At 28.3% G+C, this 16,122-nt stretch overlaps 4 protein-coding genes across 4 annotated transcripts; 2 read left to right on the plus strand and 2 right to left on the minus strand.

Annotated features, from left to right (window-relative positions):
- Positions 1-2,021: 2,021 nt before the first annotated feature.
- On the minus strand, positions 2,022-3,627 carry OCT59_014123 (uncharacterized protein; the record flags this gene model as incomplete). Its single annotated transcript, XM_066141963.1, has 5 exons — positions 2,022-2,338; positions 2,424-2,627; positions 2,699-2,762; positions 2,832-2,873; positions 2,944-3,627. The coding sequence occupies 5 exons, from the start codon at positions 3,625-3,627 to the stop codon at positions 2,022-2,024; spliced, it is 1,311 nt and encodes a 436-aa protein (XP_066002038.1).
- A 569-nt stretch (positions 3,628-4,196) lies between these two features.
- OCT59_014124 (uncharacterized protein) lies at positions 4,197-6,017 on the plus strand (the record flags this gene model as incomplete). Its single annotated transcript, XM_025331785.2, has 9 exons — positions 4,197-4,389; positions 4,477-4,533; positions 4,606-4,818; positions 4,913-4,998; positions 5,072-5,186; positions 5,248-5,344; positions 5,425-5,434; positions 5,511-5,580; positions 5,680-6,017. 9 exons carry the CDS (start codon positions 4,197-4,199, stop codon positions 6,015-6,017), a joined length of 1,179 nt encoding a protein of 392 aa, XP_025182509.1.
- A 1,392-nt stretch (positions 6,018-7,409) lies between these two features.
- Positions 7,410-9,292, plus strand: OCT59_014125 (uncharacterized protein; the record flags this gene model as incomplete). The annotated part of the gene is made up of 10 exons (XM_066141964.1): positions 7,410-7,602; positions 7,676-7,729; positions 7,809-7,895; positions 7,962-8,024; positions 8,094-8,179; positions 8,237-8,351; positions 8,415-8,514; positions 8,594-8,603; positions 8,673-8,742; positions 8,838-9,292. The coding sequence occupies 10 exons, from the start codon at positions 7,410-7,412 to the stop codon at positions 9,290-9,292; spliced, it is 1,233 nt and encodes a 410-aa protein (XP_066002039.1).
- A 2,499-nt stretch (positions 9,293-11,791) lies between these two features.
- Positions 11,792-12,656, minus strand: OCT59_014126 (uncharacterized protein; the record flags this gene model as incomplete). Its single annotated transcript, XM_066141965.1, has 2 exons — positions 11,792-11,806; positions 11,868-12,656. 2 exons carry the CDS (start codon positions 12,654-12,656, stop codon positions 11,792-11,794), a joined length of 804 nt encoding a protein of 267 aa, XP_066002040.1.
- Between the last annotated feature and the right edge of the window lie 3,466 nt (positions 12,657-16,122).

A 16,122-nucleotide genomic window follows, 5' to 3' on the forward strand; every position in this document is an offset into this window, starting at 1 on the left:
CGAAGAGGGGGATAATGTAAACGGTCAAATATCAAGCACGAAAAGATGATAAAATTCAACCACCAAATGTAATTATTAAATATTAAGAACGAACAAATTAATCGTGGATTGGCGTAAATGGATAAATAATTAGCCGAAAAGGATAAACATTTAGGAAGAGTAATGATCTACATGATGTAATATTTATTGAATGATTGACAAGGAACCAATAGGATAAATAGAGTCGATCAATTGCGGCTTAGCAATCTTTAACAATAAGAACGATAAGAAAGAATAATTATAAGCCACAAAAGATAGATTATAAGCAAAACACATAAAGCGAATTAAAAGAACATATAAAATAATGTCAGAAAGATTAAAGAACACAAAATAATGTAAAAGATAATATAAAAAGATAGTATAAAGATGGAACGTAAAAGATAATATATTAAAAAGAACATATATAAAAAGATAGCATATTAAAAGATAGCATATTAAAAGATAGCGTATTTAAAATATAGATAGTATATTAGAAAGATAGTTCAGAGATAATATGTAAAAAGAACATAAAAGATAGTATATAGATAGAATAGAAAGTAGCATAAAAATTGTATATATAGAGAGCGGAATTCAAGGTAATTCCTTAGTTCTCATCCACAGAACTCAATAAAAATATAAGTTTTATTTTTTTAATTATTTGTTAGTAAAGTTTAATGTTAATTAAAGGTAATAGGTTCGCCCTAAACTTTAATTAATGTTTGCCTCATTAATTTTAATTGAATAAATGGAAATTTTAAGATGAATTAAATATACACTTTTGGAAAGTAATAATTCGTAGCGAGAGCTATCGAAGTTTGAAATTAAAGGTAAAAGTGGATATAATTTGGGGAAATTTAGAGAAGTTAAATTTTATTTTATTTCGTTCGACGTTTTATATTACTAACGCTATTTATGTTGTGAACCAAGAATGTTGTCGTATAATGTTGTTGTATGTTGTTTGTTAATTATGTTGTTGATTAATTGCTCGCTCGTTTAATTGTTCGTTCATTCGTTTATTCGTTCGTTCGACCATGAGAATGCCCGTTCGATGTGGCAACTCTGTAAATTGATGACAGAGGGAATTGGGGGATCTCATAGTGTACAAATAGAAATTGCCTAATTTTTATTATTATAAATAAATTTCCATGGAAATCTATAAAAATCCATGGAATATTTATGAAATATTAAGTTTTGGCATTTCATTTTTTGATTTTTTTTTGTATAACTTGATTTTTTTGGTAATTATTGATTAATTTATATAATTTCATATATATAAAAGTTATATTTTAAATATAATAGTAATATTCAAATTAAACTAATTAAGTATAAATAAAATCTATTTAATTATAGTATTAAATATTATATAAATCTTACAAAATTTTATTTTTATTTTTTTGAATTATTGGACTTTTTGGATAAATTTTAAAAAAAAATAAAGAAAAGGACTAATACCATTTTTAGTCACATGAGTGCCACACTTAATTCTATGACGCCACACTTAATGCTGTAATGCCGGCTAAATTATCACGTGAGAATTTGATCCGTAAAAGTCACGTGAAAATCGTCGACCACATATGGTTTTCTTTAACTGTTTTACTCAAAATCAAAAATACTCTTGGGTTGATTGAAACATTATTTTATTATAATTTCTTGCAGATTCGCAATTTATATAATTGTTTAAAAAACTAAACGTTAACAAGTTATTTTGGATACTTTTTTGTCTAAAATAATTTAAATAAATTAAATTCTAAAATTTGCGTCTGTAATTTTATTCAATTATTAAAACTTGATGAGTTATGGACGTGAGAGAATTGAATTTTTTGTGAGGGCGATTTTTAAATAAAATTTTTCATTTAGTATTAATTATGCAGCAATAGAAATTGTAATAGCTTTTTAGGCCGGTAAACTTTATTTAAGTAATTAAAATAAACATATAAATATTATACTCTAAAATAATTTAATGTATAATAATCAACTCATTAACTTGATTAAAAAGCATCGAATCAACTAGATGATTGATTCTTATTTTTCTTAATGCGTTTATAAGCAAATATAGAAGCTACAAATAATGTTAAACCAGCCGCTACTGATCCAATCGACACACAGACAATTAAAATTTTGCTATTTGAATTAGTTTGAGGTGGACTCGTTTTAGAAATATTAGGTGATGGGATTTCTGATTTTGATTTTGGTTTAATACTATCCTTCGTTGGTACATTTAATGGTACATTTATCCATTTATATTTTTGGCCTACAAATAAAAAAACATAGATAAATCTATTATATTGATTATTACTATTTGGAATGTCCGTATTATTTCCTGAAAGAGTAAAATCAGATGAATCGTGTAAGTTTAGAAAGATATGCAATCCTAATTTTTTTTTTTTAAAAAAAAGGTAACTCACCAAAAGTGATAATCATAGCCGCATCATACACCAATTTAGCAGAATGAAAAGCAAGTTTTGGTATATTATTAAAATTTTCAAGCGGAGGTATCGACCATACTAGAGTAGTAATATCCAACATAGCAATTGTTTCTTTAGATGGTATACCATATGGTATGTCATCATTATAGTACAATCCTCCGTAGACAATAATTTTACTGGAGCCTAAACATAATATAAAATTTTATAGTTATTCTTTTTTTATGTATGAGATGAGAAAAAAAAAAATAAATTACCTAAAACGGCTGTATGCCCCATTCTAGGTCCTGGCATAGTTTCTGCAACTTCAGCTGTAGCTGTCTAGAAATATGATTATTTTATTTTAGCAAAAGGTTGCATTTAAATGGTATATTTAATATTTTTACAAACCTTCAAAGACCATTTATCCCCAATAGTATCGTATTGGTAAATCTATTGTGACAAATAACTCATTAGACATAATTTTTAAGTATTTATAAATTTACACAATAAAAACACATACCTCGGTCATTGGGGAAAAATTATTACGATCCACTTTACCACCAATATAATAAATAGTTCCATCATTAAGTAATGTTGCTGTATAATAGATTCTACCAACAGGAGAATTAACCAAGCTACCGACACTCCAACTCAAGTTAATAGTATCTAATATATCTAAACTATTAACAAATATGATATTATCGCCAGAACCTACGTAGCCACCAAATATATAAATTTTTCCTTCAATACTAACAGCAGAATTCATTCCTTGACGTGGTTGTGGAGTTTTTCCTTGAATTATTGGTACACTTATTACATTTGTTTTAATATCTAATTTATATACATAATTCATATTTGCTTCATCTAAATGTACACCTCCCAATATAAATATTGAATCAAGACTAATGCCATTTGGACTTGCAGTGTGCCATGATGTCAATGTTAGATTTGCTCCTAGACTCACTAAATCTGTCCATGTAAACTTAAATTCTTTTACATCGAGGTAAAAAACATCACTTGTGGGTTGTGATTGGTTAAATTTATATCCTCCAATATAATATATTTTATCTTCAATAATAACTGCTGCTTGCCCTACTCGAGGCTCTGGTACGTAATTCTGTCCAAACCCTAATAAAAATAATTGATTTAATACGAAAATTAATAAAATTTTGTAAATCATTGCTGAGTTTTTGGGTGTTAACATCAGGAATGAAAAGATTTTCAAAATTTTCAAAATTAATTTACAGATGGAGAAAATATTGTATTAAACAATTTCCCTCCGCGTTCGCTAATGTCGTGTTCAACATGTGCGTCGAGAATTGTATCGCGGCCCGCTTTAAAAAAGAATCTTGCCGTAAAAATTATTAAATTTAAAATTAGAACCTTTATTTGTATGACAAATAATTAATAATTTACATAATAGCTAACCAAGATTATTATTATTCCGTATCCTAATCTCTCACCCCTTATGCATACTCAACATTTTAACTCAGTTCCCAACTATATAATACAAAGTTCGGATGTCGCTTAAAGTATAAAAAAATACTTTAAATTAATAAATTAATAAATATATAAATAAATTAATAAATAAATAAATAAATAAATAAATAAATTGATTATGTTTCACAGTCCAAGCAAATAAACTCCCTCATTCCATTTATAGCTTATAGCTTGTCTTGTGATTTTATAAATTTGGTTTAGAACTATATTCGCATCGGTCATTTTTTTTTTTAAAAAAAATTCTTTAGAAATCCTAATTATACTTGTAAAATCATGAAATTGACAAGTTTATTAGGCGGACGTCGTCGTAGTGAACCTAAACACCTTTTAGGAATAAAACTTTTTACAATGATTATGCTCATAGCTTGTTTGACAGGTTATCTCGCTGTTTTAATAATTGATGTAAACCAAGGTGCTTCAATTATTGTCACTTCTTATTTTAATGTTGACGGCGTTCGACCTCCAAGTAATAAAGAATGAAATGATAATGTTTTGATTATAAATTATGAAATAACATTACTTATACAAACATGATTTTTTATTATTATTATAGATTTGCATTTTAGTGGTGTTTATAATGCCAGTATCACTGGATGTGTTGAAGCTCGTAGTAAGTCATTTAAAAAGAAAGTTGCCATAAGTTAATTGCTTACATTAACAAAATAATTGATCTATCACTTAGTGGTGAATAAAGCGTTTGTTCCAGTAGATTGCTTAGGAGACATGAAACAATCATATGATGAGAAATCAAAAAAATTTTTGATAGATTATCAACCATCAAAGGATGTTTTTTTTAGTAAGGGTTCATTATATAATATAGTTCTGTTCTTTCTTGTTTATGAAGAAATTACACTTGAAAAACCGTGGGAGATGTTTTTAGCGGCTTATGATTCAGGTATTGTATGATCAAAAAGAGGCTGATAACCTTAATTTAATATATTACTTGATTCTGGCCGGTATTGAGTGTTTATCTTAATTTGAAATATTAGAACGAGACTTTTACTATCAAAATCCAAGTGATGATGTTGATGATATGATTTTTGCAATGAACACATATAATATAGCGCCAAACCAGGTACTGTATATGCAGAAATACTTTACGTATGGTAAAAATATCACATTAATTTACTCTCGACCTTTTTTTGTAGGACTACAGATTTACGTATTCAAATATAATTAGAGAAGCTATAGTACCAAGTTGGATGAATGATTTTGGAGTTCCTCCAACATATGAACAAAAACCATATATCACATCCAATTTAGGTAAGTAAATAATTTTTTTTCTTTTAATTATATTACTATAACTATTAGTATTTTTTTTCAGTTGGAGGCCCATTACAAAACAAAAATTCGGATGGTATGCTACAATTTATTATACAACCTAAGTATATCAATACTATTCAATTAAATAGAGAAGTTAGGTTTGTGTTTCAGTATAATTGTAATCTTATCCTTATTTTTACTAATTGTAAGTCAAATAATAAAATACGATATTTAAAAGAACACGTACAGTAAGTATTTATTAGATATTATAATCAATTTTATTTATAAATCTATTAATATGAATATCATCGTAAACTCGTAAAGTACTTAGGTAGTTTGGGTCTAATAGGTGGTGCGTGGGGATTAGCGGCAGCAATTTATACATTTCTTTTTGGTAAGTTTTATCGTTATCTATTTTATCTCATATTTCCTTCTTTTTATTTTTTATTGAGATAAAAGATTTATATTAAATCGTATCTTTTTATCTTTACAGGCGCGAAAACCTTACAACCATGGGGAGTCGTACAATCGTACTGCTGCGGATTTTCTCGTTTGACACAAAAGAAGCTTAAAAATTCCCTACCAATTGTTCCATTTTCCGATGATCATAATACTAAAGGCCATCAAATAAATTCTCTTTCTTTAGCCGAACAAAATAAATTATTACTATCGAGACTTAATAATTTAGAATCATTTTTACAGGAATATGTTGTTGATGTCAAATATTTAGATAGAATTCGTGATAATATGAACACAGCGAATAATACGGGAGATAATCAAAATACGAATTCAGAATCTTCTACGCTTGGAACCATATCATCACATCAATAAAATGAAAATTTACAATCAAATATAACTTATGCTACCGATACAGCACATGATGAACAACTCAACAATAGCGATAGTATAATATATTAGTAATTTATTATTTAATATTGTATAGCACTTTTTTTGATAATTGTACGTGTTATTTTTTTTTTTAATTTTTGGCTGAAAAAATCATGTGATTTAAGTATACAATGCAATACAATTATGCATTTAATTAATTTTGTCTACTACAACAAAATTACAAAGAGGGGCTTCGGCTCAACAAATTCAATTTTAAGATCAAATCTCTTACTGTATGAAAATTTTTTTTTTTTATTATATTTATTTATAAGAGATGGCCATTTATTTATTCCATAAATGAATTTTTAATTTGCTAATTTCACGGCCTTTGCCGATCGATATTTTTATGTGATGGTCGAACAATCTTATTATAATATGATGTACATTTATTTGTTAATCCATATACATTGTCACATAATTACATGATCACTGCATTACATCTAGACGAACTTTATTTCCGCGTGACCATATGCATCGTTGAATTCAGTTACGATAAATAACGTCCTTTGTTGCAAGATTATTAATTCATATTAGTCCTTATATTATATGTTTTGTTTATTATCCTTTACAATAGATTATACAATTAAATAATTTTATTAAATGAACTGTCATACACCAGCTCTCATTTCAACCCACTTAAGAAATAAGAATATTCCAAGACTTGTATTAAAATATTTTTGCTCAATAATTAGTCATTTCCCTAAATTCATTATTTATAAGAAAAATAAGAGTAAAAATATCCTAAATAACTTCCACACATTACATATCCCGCTCAGACTCTTTCGTGTACTGGCGAATGATCCTCTTAGTATCACTCAGACTGCCGTGACCTCCATGCAGGGGAAATATCTCGTGAAGGGCCGCACAATCACACATCTACACTCACATAGAATTATCTTTTTTGAAGAATTTCTATTTGGAATTTTATACCCTATAAAAAATTTTATCCGTTAATTCTGTAAAAACTCCGTAAAAATGAGCCTTTCACAGATTCGATAAATTCCGCGATATAAGGTTATTAATTCCGGAAATATGAGCCTTTTACGGAAAAAAGATGGAATATAAAAAACGGATTGACTTTTTTTACAGGGATACAGTATATAAAATAAAATTAAATTGATGTTTGTGTAAATCATTGTTTCACGATTAAAACAATCCAAACAATCCAAAAAAAATAAACACCCCTATCTTTAATTCATTATAATATTACCAATTATAGCACATACTTCATTTGTGTTTTTATAAATTTGGCTTAGAATCATATTCTTATCAATTACTAATTTTTTTTTCTAAAAAAAAAAATTCATTAGAAGTCTTAATTATACTTGTAAAATCATGAGATTGACAAATTTATTAGGCGGAAATCGTCGTAGCGAACCTAAATATCTTTTGGGATTAAAAATTTTTACAATGATCGTGCTCATATCTGGTTTGACAGGTTATCTCGCTGTTTTAATAGTTGATGTAAACCAAGATGCTCCAATTATAATAACTTCTTATGTTAATGTTGATGGCGTTCGAGCTCCAAGTAATAAAGAATGAAACTTTAATGTTATTTTTATAAATTATAAAATTAATTAAAGAAATTATTATTATTATAGATTTGCATTTTGGTGGTGTTTATAATTCTAGTATTTCCTGTCAAGAAGTTCATAGTAAGTCATTTATAAATAACTGAAGTTGTCATAATTAATTGTTTACATTAATAAAAAAACCAATCTATCTATCACTTAGTGGTGAATGATATGCTTGCACCACCAGTAGATTGCTTAGAAGACACAAAACTATATTACGATGAGAAAATAAATCACTATATTACAAGTTACCAACCGATAAAAAATGTTTTTTTCAGTAAGAAATCATTATATTATGTAACTTTGAAATTAGTTATTAATGAAGAATTTACACTTGAAAAACCTTGGGACATGACGTTAATGGCTTATGATCCAGGTATCTTATGATCATTTAATTCTGGCCAGAATTAATATAATACTCAATTATTTTAATTTTAAATATTAGAAAAAGACTTTTTTTATCAAGGAAGAAGTGACTTTGTTGAAGAATCAATTTTTACATTGAACACTTATTCAATAATGCCAAGTCAGGTATGTAGAATTATTAAAAATATCACATTAATTTATTCACAACTTTCTTTTTTGTAGGATTACAGATTTACTTATTCTAATATAATTAGAGAAGTTATAGTACCAAGTTGGATGAATGATTTTGGTGTTCCTCCAAAATATGAACGAAAACCATATATCATATCTGATTTAGGTAATTAAATTTTTTTCTTTTTTTTTTTTTTAATTTACATTTACTACAATTTTTTTTTTTCAGTTGGAAATCCAATAGTACAAGACAAAACATCAGAGCAGATTATAAGTTTTACTATACAACCTAAGTATTCTAATACCATTCAAATAGATAAAGAACTCAGGTTTGTATCGTTTGTTTTGCACTATAATGGTAATCTGCAAATCGTACTAACTGAATAAATTAATTTAATATTTTAAAAGAACACATACAGTAAGTATTTATTAAATGTTTTAATCAATTTTATTTAAAAAGATTATTAATTAAACATTCATCATATAGTACTTAAGTGGTTTGGGTTTAATAGGTGGTGCGTGGGGATTAGCTGCAGCAATTTATACATTTCTTTTTGGTAAGCTATAGCGTTATTCATTTTATCTCGGCATTTTGTTTATTTATTTATCGACATAAAAAATTTAAATTGATCTTTTCTTTGCTTCTTTACAGGCGCGAACATCTTACAACCATGGGGAGCCGTACAATCGCATTGTTGCGGATTTTCTCGTTTGACACAAAATAAGCTTAAAGATTCCCTACCGACTGTTCCATTTTCTGATGATCCTAATACTAAAGATCAAATAAATTCTCTTTCTTTAGCCGAGCAAAATAAATTGTTTCTATTGAGACTTAATAGTTTAGAGTTATTTCTACAAGAATACGTCGTTGATGTACAATATTTAGATAGAATTCGTGATAACGTAGACACAACGAATAATACGGATGATAATCAAAATACGAATTCAGCATCTTTTACTACATCTGAGACCATATCATCACAGCAACAAAATGAAAATTTAGCGATTACAATACCACCAAATTTAACTCAAACCTTGACAGCTGATTCTACACCACAATCAAATAAAACTTATGCTGCCGATGCACCACATGATGATATTTCGTAATAAACTACTCAACAACAATTAGGATCATAGATTAATAATTTATTATTTAGCATTTTTTAATAATCTTACATGTTATTTTTTAATTTTGCTAAAACAAGAAATTCTTATTATTTATGTAATGCAAAAATGTTTACCTATTTATTTTTACACCTCACAGCAAAAGGGGCTTCGGGTCAACAAATCAACTTTAATCTTTTATAATAGTCAAATGCTTATGAACCTATTTGTAAATTTTTTTATCATAACTATTTATTAATAAAGAAGTGAGACATTTTCCCATAAATAACTTTACGGCGTTTGACGATCGAATATTCTCTGACAACTGACAAATTGGACAGATTGCAGACAAGCTAGCATGCATTTGTTACTATGCAAACTCTAGATTGTTACGTTGTTCAGGTTTAGAAAACACGAAAATTAATGCATAGAACGAAATTAAAAAGAACGAAACTAAATAGAGTATATCAGAGGGATTTGTTTGTCGATTTTGAAAATTTAGCTACACAAATATATATAGGGCGCAGTAAGATCGTTAAAAAAAATTTTATTTGATTTTTTATCTAGTCATTATTTTGACAATATTTCTTTTAAGCTAAAATTTGGTAAATATAATTTTTGATGACGCTGATATAATATTTGTCATGAGATCTCTCCTGCAATAACTTCAGAATTTTTTTGCAGAAATTGAAAGTATACATGCTCATAATCGTTTAAGTATAAAAAGTTCCTGTATTTGTACAGCTAAATAAATATAAATTAATTATATGTTATGAAAAAGATACAAATTTCATTAGATTAAATCACTGATCCTCACTATCGTTATATTAAAAATCGGGGTGAAATTTAATGTTTCGTAGATTGACAATAACACAAACACTATAATTGCGAAAGCTTATTTATATTTTATAAAATCATACCATATATGTAAAAAACTCCAAGGAAAAGGAGTACGCTAAAAAGTTGCATGTTTATTATTGCAAAAAAGGAAGTGTCTTTATTTGCGTTTTTCACGAGATTGGTAAACACTAAGCTATTAAAACTTAATTATATGTCATAAAATTCATAACAAAGCAGAAGGTATGGTAAATATGGAGTTTTACATCAAATTTCGCGATAGTGCCGATTTTAGACGGATTGGAAATGAATCAAATAAAAAGCTTTAATAAATATTTGTCGACTCCTGAATACTTTTTATAAATGTTGTTATATTCAAAAACCTGTGTGCTGATTCAGGAGATGATTTCATTCACTAAAGGATGCCACAAAATATAAGCCCAATCTATATATTGTAAAGTTTTTTAACTGTCTGAAACTAATAAGAAAATAATTAAATTATATCATTCTCAATGGGTCCACCTTGGATGAATTGAGTAGAATTCTCCACTTATATGCCAATGATTGGCATAGCATATATAATGATGTTGATAACTATTTACGTGATTAAAATTTTGTCATCTTCAATTTAATAGTCTCTCAAAACCATCATCATAGTATTCATAAAGGATGATATTACCATTCCTTAGCGAATAGAATTATCAAAGTGCATCTCAGGTAATTTTATAGATGCCAGCTTTTTTTTCCGCCTCCTTCATTTGGATCTTTAGATCCTCAATTTCACACCGCAACTTCTTATTTGCATTAACCCTCTCTCTATATTCTTTTTCTATGTCTCACATGAACTTCTTAAATGTTCTTTTATTATAATCAAACAGGTGCTGGGTTAATACTTTAAGTTCATTCATAACCCAGTGATTGTTTCTTCTTCATGATTGCACGTAATAATATTGGCTTGAGTCCCATATCTGTAATATATGCAACTGGTAATTTTTTAAATGATAATAACATTGGCACGTGCATTAATCTTTTCTGATATTTAATAGCTTCATGTTTTAAAATGATTTTACAATGGAGTTAATTTCACTAGCTTCTTTACAGATAGTGGGTTATGCTTCTGTGATGTGGGACGTACCCATGCCTCATTTATTAGAAAAGCTGGTGATTTTGCTAGTAAGTCAGAATATACCTGATTAAATACCATTATATATTTATACATTGTGCAAAAAATAGGAATTCCATGGAAATCCAAAAATTACTGCATCATTAGCATGATGCATCTAGGAAAATCTGTTAGAAACACTAACTCCAATCAAGAAAAAAAAAACACATCATTTTGGACAAGCGGAAATTTTGCCAGGAAATTTTTTATTAATATTATGATAAATAAAATTACATGCATAGTCATTTTACCCAAAGCGGAGTAATCTGTGTAATATTCTTTTATTGTTTTCTTCACCATTGATCGTAAGAGTAACTGTGAATTTCCCGTCATCATCTATATCTGTCTAAAGTAAAAAACTGTCAGTTGATGAAGATGTCTATTGTAATAATGTAAAGAAATATACAATTAATCTTTATTTTAACACTAACTTCATCCTATGTAAATAAAGAACTGAAATTACCTGTGCGATCATCAATCTTCAACTCTTCAATAATCCTTCACTATATTAAATAATTCTACATGTACATAAGAATATTGAATCTTTGGCACAAATGTTTAAACCTAATCAATACTAACCTTAGGATCAAAGAAATCTGATTCTTTCCACATAAATCTATCTTCTAATTCGCCTAAAATATCAGCACAATAAGTTTCTAATGTAACAGATTCTGTCTTTAATTGGTCGAGCATCGAGAACACATAAAATGAACGATCCTCATCACAAATTAAGTCTTGAAATGTGGGTTTATCCAAAGAAATCCATGTATGAATTTCATTTGCCTGAAGGCGATCCATGGAATTGGTCGCTTGATCGTACCACAATGACATAAGGAAATATAACCCAAGAATTTCGATGCTTTTCAAACCATCGATGTCGTCGTTTTTAGATACCAGTTTATCTGGTGATGCACCTACCTTAATATTACATGGCTTCCAATCAAGATTTTTTATCATATTTGAATATTCGTGAAGCGTCATGCTTCTAGTGGGAAAGATATTGAAGTGCCATAAATGTTGTAAGTCCGAAGGAAACCTAGTCTTCATTTTCTTAGTGTAGACGATAGCAAGTCCATCAGGAAGGACTGTCCCCGGAGAAAGAAAATAACAAGGAGATTCCGGACCTAGTAACCGTCGACTCGGAACATTGTGTCTGCTGTTTAGAGGTACGAAACTTGAACAGCCAGGCACTACAAAGCCATCCTTCGTAGTTTGGTAGAACTTCACATTATTTTCATCTAATTTGTATTCCCCTTTGAGGGGTCCTTGTGACAAGGCATTTATTCGGTGAAGTGGCCAATGTAATATTGTGTATTTTTCACCTACTTCCGGAGGACCAGTTCCGGCGGGCACACGATAATATTTCATAGAGGAGCTTTCCGTGATAGGTTGTGGAACAAGTTGTGGAAGTTGTTCAGATTGTGGAAATTGTTCAAGTTATGGAAGTTGTTCAAGTTGTGGAAGTTGAGAGGTTTGTGCAATGATTTTATTGTGGAAATCACCTGACATGTCTGTGTGACATAAAAACATTGTTTTTCGACACCAGGGTGGCGCTGTCATAATGGCGGTGTTCCCGATTTTTAGTTAAAGGCTTACGAATAGTTTGTCCTTATAGCTTGTATCGTGACCTCGTTCACGTGGAATCTAAAAATATTTATGATCAAATTATTTATTAATAAAATAATAAAATTGAATTGTATAATGTATATATTTAATACTATTAAATGAAAATTTATAATATAATTTATATCATAGATTATTTAAATGAAATGTTAACGTCGAAACCATTTTCAAAATAAAATATCAAAGAAATTTTTTAGAAGTATCTGTAATAAGGAGTTATAGCCAAATACTTCTTACCAAATGGTGAGAGAACTTGGTAGCATTCCTTCAAGCAAAATGACCGTAACTTTCTCAGAGAAACAGAAGTTATGACATGAAAGGTGGACGAGATTTGTGAACTCCGTTAAATAAGTTAAGAGAAAAACTTTTCGTCTTTTGTGTTTGGAAGAAGTATTTGCGAGATATGGCCTTGAGAGTAAATTACTCCACCTATTCACGAAATTTTGGACGATGATGATAACTTTATGATTTTTTTATTTAGACTTGAAAATTATGGAACATCAGTTTTAGGTATTTTGGAATCAATTCGCAACGAATATAAAATCATTGGCGATGAAAGATCCGGGCGAGAAAGCATCATGATTTCATCTAACAAGAGCGGGAAACTTCAAATGCAGCAGTCCCTATATTTTCAGAATTTATTTGTATTTCAACTTCATTGTTCTAATATAAATATTAGCAATTTTAGTAAAATTTAATAAAGATTTAGGATAACAAATTATTTTCATACCTGAATTTTGATCTTGATCATCTTCATTATCAATTATTGTATTATTGTCTGAAGAAGTTTCATTGTAAGAAATCTGCTACTGAATTGAATTTGAAGTTCAATTGATAATTTGCCAATGCTATTGCTTCATCATATCCAATTCGAATCACTTCTTTAATGTCATCATCAGATGGCCAAGTACGTAAAAATTCAATAGCCTAAAATATTTAATAGTGTAAAATTTTAATTAAACTTTATTTTAATTGATATGGATTTTTATCTGCAGCTGATGTCCGATCTCTTGATATATCAATTAATCCAGCATGTGGCATCTTATCTCGATACATAACACGTTTTTGAATTTTATAAAATTCATAAAAGTTAGAATCTGCTAATATTTGACGTGGGTATATGATATATCAAAAATATGTTCAGTTGCCTCAGTTCCATGATCCCATAAAAATAAAGGATAATTAGGATAGTAATTTCGATGAACTAAAATAAGGATTCTGCCATACTAATAAAGATTTCAAAACTTTGAATAGAAATAATACTACGTTACTACGTTGCATATTATACCATTTTGATAAATGAATCGTACTACAACGTTTAATATAATCTTTCCAGATTTCAAGGAAAAAGAATGCACGCATAACCATTCGAATCCTTACTTTATGATCTATTTTTCGGTGATTAAAATAGTATTTGATACAATAGATTGGCGTAATTTTATGTCCGACATGATTATTTTAATAATTTTATTGTATTATGATGAGAAGATTTTTGCATGATGTTAATCTATAGAATAAATTATGTAGGACCATATCTAACTAGCGTTATTAAATCAATCGCCGCGTGCCGGACGGATATATTTTGTACATATGAATGATCATTTTTCTTTCATTTTTCATTTTGAAATTTCGTAAAACATTAAATAATTTTTCATTCTTTGAATGAAAAATTTATTAAAAGACAAATATAAAGAGATTTTTAACAGAAAATTATTGATATAAATGATACTTTAAATGAATTAATAAAGAATAATGACTAAATCATTGAAATTATACTTTATATTGACTTAATGAAAAAGTGTTGGGATTCAAATCCGGACGAAAGACCATGTGCAACTGAAATATATGACAAATATCTTCTTGGAATCAATATATAAATAATGATTCATTTAAACAAGCAGAAGAATATCGAAAAGCAAATCTTCCTTTTTTTATAGTTGACCAAGCAACTAATCATCCTTGGGCTATTTATACATCTCGAATACTCAATTCTTTACAGATTATCTAAAATATGATGAAAATAATGATAATAATAATAGCGAATGTTTAGACGGTGCAATATAAATAATTAGAAGTTTACTATATCATATTTTCGACTCGAATGAAAATTTTTTTTTTTTTAAAGTAGAAATTATTTTATTATTCAATACTGATTATAGAGTATATGCAAATATTTATGTAAAACAGTTTGTATTTGCAAATTATTTTGAAATATAAATAAAGTCAAATATTATTTATAATACATTTTCATAATTAGGAAATCCTATTAAAAAAAAGTTTTTAAATATAAACTAGAAACAATTTTCTTGTTTAACCCTAAATTATACATGTAGCCGAACCCCCCAGTTTCGGCCAGGTTTCAGTTTTGGATTTTGGCCAGTTTCGGATTTCAAAACCCCTTTTCCGAAACCGAAACCTCAGTCGAAATCCGAAACCTCAGACGGAATCCGAAACTATGTCCGAAACTCCTTTATAAGGCCGAAAGGCCTAAACTATTCACATGTTCATGTTGGATCAGACTGGTAACAGAGTAACTAAGGAGTTATGGCAAAGAAATTATTGGAAAAAATTTTGAACGAGGCAAGTATATAAATAATTTTCGAGTTTGGTTACACATTTGCAGGGAATACTCACAAACTGAAATTCTTCAAAAATTATTTGCATCACGGAAAACGGATAACACAAACTTTTACCCGTTATCAATTCATTTTCATCACTATATACAGTAAGTGTAACTGTATTTTATCAGAATAGGATCCACAAGCATTATACTATAGAATAACATTACCTTGAAAAACAAAACTATGAATAGTAAATAATGTAATTTTTTTGTACCAATTGTTTCAGTTCGATTTATTGTTAGATTTCTTCTCAAATATGATCAATAGTTGTTTTTGGTTGGCAAAACATTTCATCGCGCTTTTCAGAATTGTGCTATCCATGCATGCAAATAATTAATTAATCTGGTAATTAAGTTATTTGCATGGGTAACACAATTCTGAAAAGCGCGATATAAAGTCAAATTCTGAAATTTGCATGCCTTCTAATTTAAAGTTGATATAATTGTGTCTTACTATTTTTATTTAAAATAATAGAGTTTCGCCCACCACATTAGTTTTGGCCATTCGCGTTAATAATCCTTAATTGCGTTATTAATATTTGATTAAGAATCAATTATTTTTATCTCCAATAATAACAAATTTTCGATTTT

Source organism: Rhizophagus irregularis, chromosome 21 (genome assembly GCF_026210795.1).
Source record: "Rhizophagus irregularis chromosome 21, complete sequence".
Lineage (NCBI taxonomy): Eukaryota > Fungi > Glomeromycota > Glomeromycetes > Glomerales > Glomeraceae > Rhizophagus > Rhizophagus irregularis.